The sequence below is a fragment of the Podarcis cretensis genome (assembly GCF_951804945.1).
Source record: "Podarcis cretensis genome assembly, chromosome: 8".
Lineage (NCBI taxonomy): Eukaryota > Metazoa > Chordata > Lepidosauria > Squamata > Lacertidae > Podarcis > Podarcis cretensis.
This window is the reverse complement of record NC_137177.1, coordinates 16,626,984-16,639,026: the sequence shown is the minus strand read 5'-3', so window position 1 is coordinate 16,639,026 and position 12,043 is coordinate 16,626,984. Positions and strand designations below refer to the sequence as shown.

Genomic DNA, 12,043 nt, shown 5'->3' with positions numbered 1-12,043 from the left:
CCTGCAGAAAGCCTGATTGCTGTTTGTTCCAATTCAGAGGTAAGCTGCAGGTTTTCCTGGGGGGAAGCAGCAAGGCAAATGGAATGTGGAATGTAGCCCTTATTTTAGAATGACAGCTATTTCTGGGACAAGATGTTGGCCGCTAGAGGGAGCAACTTACAACTTGTGTCTAGGAGAGCTCAGCAGAGGCTGCCTGGAAGTTTCTCACCCCCCCCCCACCCCACCCCCATTATTTTTCTTTATTGCAGTGCATTTATTTATTTAATTCGTTTTCACTTTTAACAATTATCACCACACATAAATCATAATCGTTTTCCAAATAGGATTCTCAGAATCCTAGAATCCCCCCCCCTCCATGGTTTCCCTGGAAATTCTTTTCAAACTGCATCATACCATATTTTCCGTATTTTCTTAAAACTCCATTTTTATCCTAATTCTCCCTTCATTGCAGGTGTTGTTTTTTAAATACTGCCATTGTTTTAAATTGTTTACAGTGTTTTTTCAAGTAACTTATAAAATTTCTCTTCTTTATTAAAATTAATGTCCTCTTGATGTCTGATTTTCCCGGTTATTTTCGCCATTTTGGCATAGTCTATCATCTTTATCAACCATTCTTCTTTTGTAGGTAATTTGTCCTCCTTCCATCTTTGGGCAAGTAGCATCCACGCAGCTGTTGTAGAGGCTGCCTGGAAGTTTCTCATAGCCATTAATTTCAGTAGGTCTGCTCTAACCTTGACAAACACTGGTTATTGCTCCAAGCACACTAGATCCAGGACCTTTCAGCAGCACGAATCTGAGAAGTCCCTTTAGAGAACAGGGGTTGAGATGCTTTTTAAAAAAATCTAAGGGTCACCTTCATTGATGAGTGGTAGTGGGTGTGGCTAGAGACAAAAGTGGGCGGAGCAACACATGTGACATCCAGCCATGTGGTGTGGCATCCAGTGGGGGTGTATGGGAGTGTGCACGAGTATAGATGTGCTCCTGTGTATACATATATGTATACCATATATCAATTAACAAAATACCTTTTGCTTTAATATGTTGTGTTGAGGACTTCCCATCTCAACTGACTCTCCAAAATGCTGGAACACTGCAGCAGTTAAGGTCCTGTTATCCTCTGTAGAGGTTCATTCAGCCTAGAAGATCATTGCTCAGCTATGGCAAATGCTTCACTTTCTCCTGGACGTTCCATCTTCTGTGTTGTATAACTGCCACTGCAGCCACAGCTCTGCTTCATTCACATCGGAGCAGATCAGAGAAGGTGGAAATTGAAACGTTTTGCTTAAGCTGCTCCAGAGGGACTGCTCAGACCGATGGATTCAAGTTTCAAGAAAGGAGATTCTCACTAACCATTAGAAATTGAGCTGTTGAGAGTGGAACTAACTACTTTAGACAGTGGTGGAATCTCCTTTGTTGAAAGTTTTAAAGCATCTATCAGGGATTCTTAAGCTGTGATTTCTATATTGCAGGGGGTTGTACTAGATGACCCTTGAGGAAGTGGCATAGCATGGGTTGCAAGTGCCCAGGGCAAAGCAAGTATTCTCAGCACTGCCTGCCAACAGGCTGGAACAAAGGGGAAATAGCTTAGTGACCTACCCATTATTGACCTTATATCCCATTACAGACCAATAATGCTCTGCAGATCTTCCACCTTTATTTCCCTCCACCCCACAGCTCCCTACAGATGAAGTCTTGGGTCTGAATGTTTATTTCAGAGCAGCTGCAGGGAACCATTGATGAAAGGTCTCTAGGGAAGAGGGGAAATCTTATTTCCTATTTGGATAAGGCTCCTCATAATTGTTTAATGCTTTTAAGTACTGCATAGCACGTAATGCTTTCCCAGTCTCATCCGCTTTCATGATTCATCATGATGGCATTGCACCCTAGATAATAAAGACGATTAAGTCTATTTCACAGTGCCACCAGCAGCAGCACAGTGGTGCAGAATTATGAATTGGTTCAACATCCTAACATGGACAACTTTCATTTCTCTCTACAAAAAAAGACACACGCTTTGAAAGGCAACCAAATCAACTCCATTTACCTCTTATTTTTCAGTTGCTGCTTTGCTAATGGTGTTTTACAGATTGTGATTGTTTTTCAAGTGATTTGTTAAGAATCTTACATGATTTATGCTGTACTTGCAATGTTCTGTTCTGTTACTGTTATTTATTGTCAGTGTTAGAAACAGAGATATGAAAGCCAGGAGCTAAATGGCACCTTAAATGTAGGTTATGGGTGCAACAACGGAATGTCTAGGTGCACTTTTGTTACAACAAGAATACAAAGCTGGAAATGAATGAACTGCAGCTAAAATATTATGTTCATTTTTCACATGGTCTAGTCCTTCCCCCTGTCCACCCCCCTAATATTCTTAAGAGGGTCTCTTCTCCAGGCTTCAGAGAGTAGATGGAAGTGGGCAGAAAAAAGGTCCACCTTTCCTTTCGCTCTGCAGTTTTTATCTGAAATCTTAGACACAGTACTGCGCCCAGAGGTCAGAAACCTCTCGCGCTAATGAAATTCCCTGTTGCAAAATGCGCCTAGAACAATGGGAATATTGAACACTGTTTATTGTTTGTAAGCCGCTTTGGGATTCATTTGACTAGAAAGTAGGCTAGAAATACAAATAACAATATTTCAGTCCACAAGCAGAGCCGATGCATGCACTTAACATTTACAATGTAGTCATTTGATTGAAAGAAATTGTCAATATACAGTTGTTTATCGTGCAAAAGCAACCCTGCTCCTGATTCCACTTTGCACTTCAACAATCAGCATTGTGACAGGCAAACATGTAAAGAAATACACACATCATATTGTGGCTCATTATCTCATTACACAGGCCTAGAAAGTTTTATTTTTGAACAGGGTGGAGATTAGGGACAGACAGACAGACAATTAGATATGTGAAAGGTGCAATCCTATGGTCCCTAAGAGAGCATCCCAGTGACTAGTTAGTTGGGTGGTCCTTCCTTCCTTCCTTCCTTCCTTCCTTCCTTCCTTCCTTCCACCCCATCCTGCCATCAACCTAGGTCCAGGGTGCCTCAGGAATCGCTTGAACACTTATATCCCCAGCTCAAGCAATGAGATCATCTGTACAGGCACACCAACTCTAGGGGCCCGAGGTGTCTTTGGCCCCCTCCATATTTGTTGAAAGTGGGCCGAGCCCCTTCCATGTTGAGGAGGCTCGCCGCATGTCGTGCGCATGCGACACCACACACATCAGGCAACAAACATTGCAGCTTCAGCAGCCGGCTCATCCGGAGCGCTCAGCCTCCTCCCAACAGCACAACAATGCAAGCATGGCACATGCATGATGTCACACATGCGCACCACATGCCGGGGCCCCTCAGTCTTGGGGAGGGGCCGACAACCTGGCGCCTCTGCATTTGCATGAGTGTTGTTGCTCATTCCCCAAGTTTGTAATGTGTGCTTGATGATATCATCAGGCCAGCCTTGTGGAACACTGCAACAGAGTTCAGCAGGTGCCTTTTCTTCCAACTTTTAAACGCCTGCTGAAATCTTTCTATTCCCCCAGGCCTACGCAGGCAATTAAGAATACAGCTTTCTACAGTGGTTAATTGGTGTCTGTTTTTAACTTTTTCATATGTTTTTACTGTATGGTTTTACGCACTTTGTGGATTTAAAAAAATGAAATAGCAGTCCATAAATAGATTTTTTTATAAATATTTGTATCGTTGTCCAACAATATCTGGAGGGCTTCAGGTTCCCCATCGCTGAACTACAGCAGCAAAGGAGTTACTATTCAAAACATGTTTCCTCATCAACTGCAGCATTATAAATGCTACACGTGTGTCCGTTCTCCTTCCAAAATATAAATAATAAAAATAAAATAAAATAATTGTATTTCAATATTTTGTTGGAAGCTGCCCAGAGTAGCTGGGGAAACCCAGCCAGATGGGCGGGGTATAAATAATAAATTATATTATATATACAGGAAGTGCTCTTTCTTTTGAAAATATTTCCTGGAAGATTTGACTCTCTTAGCTCTATGTTCTTCACGAAAAGGCGACGTTCTGGATAACGCCTGAGCGGAAAGGAGAAATTGCTCAGGTTTATCATGCAGGGATCACGGAAGGCCTGTCACAAACAGGAGCCCAGCATGGCTGGAGAGGAAAAGTCCAAACAATTCTGGAATGATGCTAGCTGCTCTGGAGGCTAGTACACAATGGCTTGTCTCAAGTAACCTCATCTTGGCCGCAGAGGCAAACTTCTCCATCTGATCACAGTAAGCCTTGTTTGCACACCCCTTCATTACGGTCACAGTGTTCCCTCCTGCAGAGAGAATTTCAGGAGATGGCAGTCAACATCAGGAGAATGGAGGGGCCCTGAAACTCTTCTCCCTTTCAATAGCTCACATGAGACTCTTGATCTCAGGGTCGTGGGTTGGAGCCCCACATTGAGCAAAATGATTCCTGCACTGCAGGGGGCTGGACTAGATGGCCCTCGGGGCCCCTTTCAATGCTTCAATTCTCTGATGCTATTCATAATTCTATTTGGCCGGATGCAGGAAGAGGAGAAGCTAGGACAGAAGAGGCCTAGAATAAAGGGTTGCCACCTTTGCTTTGGCAAAATATGGGACAGGGTGGGGCGGGGTGGTTGGGGGATGATTCCCCCCCCCCATCCAGTGCTGAAGTGACTTCAAAGCAATCTCTTGCAACCTCTTGCAGCCTAACAGGGTGGCCCCTCTGGAATTTGGTACACACACATGTAAACACACATACACATGAATTTATAAATCTGTCTGTGATTGGCTACCCAGATCTTACATACATGACTGTTCACACACCCTTTCAAAGACATGCATTTGAAGAGGTTCCCTAACTTGGCAGAGAGAGAGAGAGAGAGAGAGAGAGAGAGAGAAAGAGAGAAGACCTGAAATACAGAACAAAGCTGTATCATCACAGGACGTAGCATTTTACATTGAAATACAGGACAATCCTGTATGATACAGGACGGGTGGCAACCCTCAGTGGGCTATTGCATATGAAAGCTGCTGTCAAAACTACCCAAGGATGTGAAAAGGGACATTCTGGGAACTGTAGTTTGTTAAGGGTGCTGAGAGCTTTCCCCCTCACGGAGCTACAATCTCCAGGGTTCCCTGGGAGGAGAGTGTTGCTTGCTAAACCATTCTGGGAATAGTTAGGAGGCAATTCCCACCACTTCCCCGACCTACAATTCCCATAGTGGTTTAACAAACAAATCCCTCTTCATGTGTAAAGTTGAAAATACACAGGGAAGGGGAGATGTTTCTTATCGGATAACCTTGAGCACGTCAGAATGACTTACCTGTACTTGGAGTCTGAAACAACTGAGCACAATAGTACTCATCTCCGGAACATTCCATAGCCTCTTCCACACACACGCCGTGCACAGAATAGCAAGACGGGCATCTAAATCCGTTAACTGTGATTTTTCTAGGACGCACTGCAAGAAAGAGGAGACAGGTAGACCCGAGATAAGATAAGACATTGCAACCAAATTATTATTATTTATGACATTTGCATGCCACTGTCACACACAGAGAAGTTCTTTGCACCTCTCCTCTGTTCAGAACAGAGTGGAGGCCCAGCCTACTGGTAACCATTGAAATGCAGGCATGTCTTAGGATGTATCTTCAAGGAACAAGAAGTTAAGCCAGCAGAAGCGGGAAATGAGGAGGAACAGCAAACAACCTCTCCTGAGAGCCAGTGTGGTGTAGTGGTTAAGAGTGGTGGACTCGTAATCTGGTGAACCAGATTCGCGTCTCCGCTCCTCCACATGCAGCTCCTGGGTGACCTTGGGCTAGTCACACTTCTCTGAAGTCTCTCAACCTCACTCACCTCACAGTGTTTGTTGTGGTGCAGGAAGGGAAAGGAGATTGTTGGGCACTTTGAGACTCCTTAAAGTTAAAGGTAAAGGGACCCCTGACCGTTAGGTCCAGTTGCGGACGACTCTGGGGTTGCGGCGCTCATCTCACTTTACTGGCCGAGGGAGCTGGCATACAGCTTCCGGGTCATGTGGCCAGCATGACTAAGCCGCTTCTGGCAAACCAGAGCAGTGCACGGAAACGCCGTTTACCTTCCCACCGGAGCGGTACCTATTTATCTACTTATACTTTGACGTGCTTTCAAACTGCTAGGTGGGCAGGAGCTGGGACCAAACAATGGGAGCTCACCCCCATCGCGGGGATTTGAACCGCTGACCTTCTGATCGGCAAGCCCTAGGCTGTGTGGTTTAACCCACAGCGCCACCTGCGTCCCTTAGGGAAGTGATAAAGCAGGATATCAAATCCAAACTCTTCTCTTCTTCCTGCATGGTAGAGTTTTGAGAGGTGCCCTAGTAGGTACCGGAGGACATATTGGTGCCCTTGAGGACCACTTCGGCAAACCCTGGATCAAGCCATTCACTGATACAAGTCCAGTGAGCTTAAAATGGAAAAGGTGTGTGTGGAAGAAAGAAGACATTGGATAGTTGTTCACCCCCCCCCCGACTTAAATATGGTAAGCAGGGAGAGATAAGGAGGCGCCAAACTACCTACAGGGGTTAATGCTCTTGCAGTCATCTGCTGTGCAGCACGAAATCTTGCCCAGTATTGTCCGCCTCTTGCCCATATTGAAAACTGCAAGTTCTTTGTCACAGTTGTTAGACTGGGTGCAGTTCTTCACAGTTGTTTGCTTATTTTGTCCTGTAGGGATAGGAAAAGAGAGGTGATGTTTGATACAGCAGAGAAGTATCCGCTGCAAGAAAATTCCTGGCCATGGAGCTCAACATCTTGTTGTCCTAATGTTATAATGAACCTGGTTGCTGCTACGGTTAGGTCCATCGAGCCCACTTTTGTCCATCAATCTGGCGCCTGCCAGATGGTTTGGACTACAACTCCCATCAACCCCAGGTAGCACCGCTGGATTTTGTATTCATTCGCTAAATTTGTACCCTGCCTTTCCACCAAATGGTTTCAAGGCGGTTAACAATAACAACACAAATAGAATAAAATAGCAATAATACAGAGAAGTCACCATCAATACAATCAACAAAGATACCAGTTTAAACCAATTTTGATGGGTGATTGGGGGAGTTACCTTTCCCTGGCAGATACATGCCCTGGCAAATTTTGGACATTCAAAGTTCAGTGGTCCCAAAATTTGGAACCCCACTACCTCTCATCTTCTAATCTACGTCACTGTGGAACCACCCCCTATGGCACCCTTTTGGCTTAGCACCCAGTGCAGGCAAACAAGTCAGGCTCTCCTAAATCTGCCTCTGCCTGCCCCTTCCCAATTCATACTCTGGGAGACCCTGCAGAACACATTTAGGGGTGGACAGCAGGGGAAGTCCTGCTGTTCAAGCATAACAGCTCTCAGTTCCTTTAGTGAACTACAGTTCCCAGGATTGTTTAGAGGAAGTCTGTTTAAAGCTGTATGATACTGTTGTTAATTTAAGGTCAGATGAGGAGTACCTATCCTGCATGATCCTATCAGCCCAGGTGCATGAAAGAGAAAAGTCAAAACAATTCCAAACTTTCCCCACAAATTCAGGCCCTTTGCCCTTACCGAATGACCTCTCCAACTGAAGGACACCGCATTCTTCGTAATCAATGGGGCAAGTTTGCCTCTGCCCTTGGCAATTCCTTCCAGTTGTTTCACAACTCCAACACTCCAGGGAAAACCCTTAAAGGAAAAGGAAAACAGGTGTCAGATGGCTTCTTTAATTGTCAGGACTAAAAAAAAGCCACAGAACATTTTATTTATATTTATATTAGTTATTTTAGTTCATCAAATTTATAAACCACTTGATTGTTTTTTTTTAAAAAAAAACCTCACCTCAAGGCAGTTTACAAAAAGAATAAAACAATAAAAAGAGTTTAAAACAGCTTTATAAAACCTTACAAAAATATTTAAAATCCACGCCAAGTTTTTTTTAAAAAGAACAAAACAAAGCATTGAAACACAAATCAACTTTCTGTGGTTCCGGGTAAAGGTAAAGGTAAAGAGACCCCTAACCATTAGGTCCAGTCGTACAGCTTCCGTGGCCAGCATTACTAAGCTGCTTCTGGCAAACCAGAGCAGTGCATGGAAACACCGTTTACCTTCCCGCCGGAGTGGTACCTATTTATCTACTTGCACTTTGATGTGCTTTTGAACTGCTAGGTTGGCAGGAGCAGGGACCAAGCAACGGGATTCGAACCACCAACCTTCTGATCTGCAGGTCCTAGGCTCTGTGGTTTAACCCACAGCGCCACCCGCGTCCTGTGGTTCCAGGTGGGCTTGTTGAAACAGAAATCATTTTAGCAGTAGTCAGAAAGAGTACGGTGAAGGAGCCCACCTGATGTGAATTAGAAGCGAGGTTCAAAGTATGGGTGCTTCTGCACTGAAAGGTCAGCTTCTTTAAAATATCCTGCCCTTCTTACCAAAGGAGCCCAGGGTGTCAAACAACAAGTGATGAATTAGTTTTTTAAAAAAAACTTAGAAACAATTCCTATGCAGTTGGGAAAGTTCTCAGCTGAAAAGACTTGGTGGAAGAAGAAGAGTTTGGTTTTGATATCCCACTGTATCACTACCCTAAGGAGTCTCAAAGCGGCCAACAATCTCCTTTCCCTTCCTCCCCCACAACAAACACTCTGTGAGGTGAGTGGGGCTGAGAGACTTCAAAGAAGTGTGACTGGCCCAAGGTCACCCAGCAGCTGCATGTGGAGGAGCGGAGACGCGAACCTGGTTCACCAGACTACGAGTCTACCACTCTTAACCACTACACCACACTGGAAGGGTAAGGTTTTCAGCAGGTGCCAAAAAGACAACAGAAGTGGCACCTGTTTAATAATCAAGGGGAAGGCATTCCAAGGGGCAGATACCACCACACTAAAGGCCCAATTCATATACTGTGTGGAACGGATGTCCTGATAAGGTGGCATCTCCAGGAAACCTCACTTACAGAGCACAGTAACTGTCTCGGCATACAAAGGGGTGTGACGATTAGGTTATGAATATGGGGAAAACTTAAAGGCGAACTGATCCTATGTAAGTGCTTTGCAAAACAATATACAAACCTTCAGGCCCACTAGCGGAATGTGTCGGTTGTTTTAAACAGAGCACTCAGAGGCAAAGTAATGCTAGGAATCAGAATCAATCAATACAATAAGCAAGATATTTGGGGGGAGGCTGGAGGCGAGTGTTGTTTATTCCACTAATGCATTTGAAATATTTATAGGCTGACTTTAATGGCTGGAAGTCTCCCAAGGCAACTTTGAGTAAAACATAATAACCTAATAACAAAGCAAATAAATAAATAAATGCTTAAGCACAAACGTAACCCCTGGCAGAAATAGCCTATATTCCAATTCTCGTCAAATAAGAAAACAATAAATGATATATATAGCCTGAGCACTTGAAACAACACTGAAACCACGGCTCTGCAGTAGCACCTATGTTTTAAGATTCATATTGTTTGCTCTGTTCACAGGGCATGAGAATGGAGTGTGTCTTTATTTCACTCGTTGTGCCCTCCCTCCCACTTTCCCGCACTGAGCGCTGGTCCACACAGCTTTCCCCCAGGAAAACCCACCATTTACCACTGATTCAGAATAATCTGTTTTTCCACAGGTAGACGTTTGTTCCGATTCAACAGTAAACAGCGGGTTTTCCCAGGGGAAGCGGAGGGACAAACAAAAAAAGATGTGGACCAGGGTCTAGAAAGCATGGGACAAACCAAAAACCTCTCCGACCCATGCTTTCTAGAATGAGCCCTGAACAGAACGCTGGGGACCCATGAATCAGGGCCATTTCTTAAGTGCTTCAAGGACTCCAGGGGGCACAAAGGTCCCAAATCAAATTAGCATCAAGGTACCAAGTGCCTCTGGGCAAATTATGACAGCAAACAGCTGTCGTCACACTGGGAATTTCGGCATGCCCAGCTGAACCATATGCAAACCTTAAAAAAAAAGTTTTAAAAGTGGAGGAATGGACAGGAGACCCAGTGCTCAGCGCATACAAGCCAAAGTTTGGTCCTGCACCTCTCTGAGCCCCACCACCAACCATGAATCACAAAACACTTACCTGCAGGTATGAAAATATAAAGGAGGCAGGTGAGAAAAGCACTGCTCATGGCACCAGACATCTGTTTCAAGACTAGAATCAGAGCCAGGTTTGAAAATCCGTTGCTTGCAGCAAAAGATCTTTGCATCTGAAAGAGCTGGGCTGGTTTATTGCAGACCAACACTTCCCAGAAAGAGGGAGAAGGCATCTAAGAGCTCTCTAGCGATCAAGTATATTTATGTGGTTGCCACCTAGTGTCCAAAGGGCTAGAGCGTTTCTCGAAGAAAGGTTGGAACTTGAGCATGTGTTCCTAGGAATGGTTCCAAGATGGATGTGAGACTAACCCTTCCTATATATTTGAGTCCTAAAAATTTGGGTCATTCTTAATGGGGTGAAATACCATCTGAGTTCCCCCTTCATAAGAGTTTTCTTTAAGGTTCATACAGTTAATGGTCCTCTAAGTTCCAAATCCATTTCCAGTTGACAACAGAAATATTGTTATGTCTGTCTTTCTGCCATTGCTCTTGATTTTTTTTTTTTAAGATTCACTCATTTTTTTAATATTATTGTCACATCAAAAAATATAATTCCATTATTTTTTATTTATTACAGGGTTCAGATAGTGCCCATCAAAAAATATTTTTTTGTTTTGTTTTTTTAAAATGATATTTATTAGAAGTTTCAAAAATTACAGAGAAAGAAAAAAGAAGAAAACAACAACAACAAAAGAAAAATTTCAAAACATATGTAACAATACTTAAAAGAGGGGAAAAAGAAAAAAAAACATAAAAATCAATACAACAATAACAATAAAAACACAATATTCCATATCTTTATCTTTCATTAACTTGTTTCATCGACCTCCTCACACCTCCCTTTTTGTATTCTAGTTTAGTTATTTATTTCAGCAAATTTTTTCCATCCTTCTCAAATTTTTTTTAAATAGTTTGTCTTAACAGTCTAACCTATTAATTAACTCAACAAATCCTTTCCATCTTTCACTATATTCTGTCATTCAGTTTACCTTGGTTTATTTAAACCTTATCTTCCCAAAAATACCTTAAGACTTAAAACTTAATATTTATTTATACATAATTCCTTATAACATTTCTGCTAAAGCCAAATATTTTCATTCCAACATTTATCCTAATACTCATTAATTTTACACTAATTTCCAAAATAATTTTTTTAAAGTTTTCTTCCAATCTTCCTCCAGCGTCTCTTCTTCCTGGTCTCGGGTTATGTCAGTCCTTACTGTCCATTCCATCTAGTCCATCAACCTGGTAATCTTATATCCGAGGCTCTTAAGTCTTCTCCATGTCCCTTCTGCAGGCCTTCTTCTTGTTTGTACTTGCACTTTACCTTGTCTTTTGTAGATCTCTTTCTTAATTTCTTTCCTTTCTCATTGAGGAGTAGGTCTCGGGGATGTTCCAACTCAAAAATATCTCCATCTCTCCTCAGCAGATCGGCCCATTCCCCACAGTCCCATTCCCCACAGTCAACAGTGTAGTCCAGAAAATATTTAAAAGCATGTTTCAAAGTCCCTCCAAACTTAAGGGGCCCCACAACTCCAGACCCCCCCCCCGGCCCACTTCGAATTCAGCCTTCGACAACAATAGCTTATGCTCCTGTAGGGCTTCGGGCCTCTCCATTTGTGTTACTTGAGGTTCAACAGCAGCCTCCTCCATTATCTTCTGCGCTTGCACTTGCTCTATCAAAACAGATTCCTGAGTTGGCTCCTGGATGGTTTCCGTATACATATTCACTGTTTGTCCAAAGTTTCTGACTGCAACAGTCATCAAATCCATCTTCTCATGCATCTGCTCCAACAAAGCGCTTGTCTTGCAAAAAGCAAGCACCAAAACTTCTTCCAAACACATTTTTGTTCAAGGTCACAGTCTGGTCCCACGATCCTAATCTCCACAGCTGTAAAATCCCCAGAACGACTCCAGCAACAATTTAACAAGCTCCCTCTAGAGGAGGCAATTTCTATTTGTATCCATCTTTTAAAA

At 43.2% G+C, this 12,043-nt stretch overlaps 1 protein-coding gene across 1 annotated transcript; it reads right to left on the bottom strand.

Moving 5' to 3' along the window:
- Positions 1–2,555: 2,555 nt before the first annotated feature.
- On the bottom strand, positions 2,556–10,254 carry LOC307221638 (phospholipase A2 inhibitor gamma subunit B-like). Its single transcript, XM_079986348.1, has 5 exons — positions 10,053–10,254; positions 7,554–7,670; positions 6,542–6,688; positions 5,311–5,448; positions 2,556–4,296 (listed from the first exon to the last, which is right to left on the bottom strand). Exons 1-5 carry the CDS (start codon positions 10,237–10,239, stop codon positions 4,091–4,093), a joined length of 795 nt encoding a protein of 264 aa, XP_079842474.1. The 5' UTR covers positions 10,240–10,254; the 3' UTR covers positions 2,556–4,090.
- Positions 10,255–12,043: the final 1,789 nt, after the last annotated feature.

Coding starts and splice junctions, on each gene's coding strand:
- LOC307221638 (XM_079986348.1), bottom strand. CDS start 10,239: ATGCCTTCTCCCTCTTTCTGGGAAGTGTTGGTCTGCAATAAACCAGCC. Junction 7,671..10,052: donor TTATATTTTCATACCTGCAG/GTAAGTGTTTTG, acceptor TTTTCCTTTAAG/GGTTTTCCCTGGAGTGTTGG. Junction 5,449..6,541: donor CTGCAAGAGCATTAACCCCT/GTAGGTAGTTTG, acceptor TCTTTCTTGCAG/TGCGTCCTAGAAAAATCACA.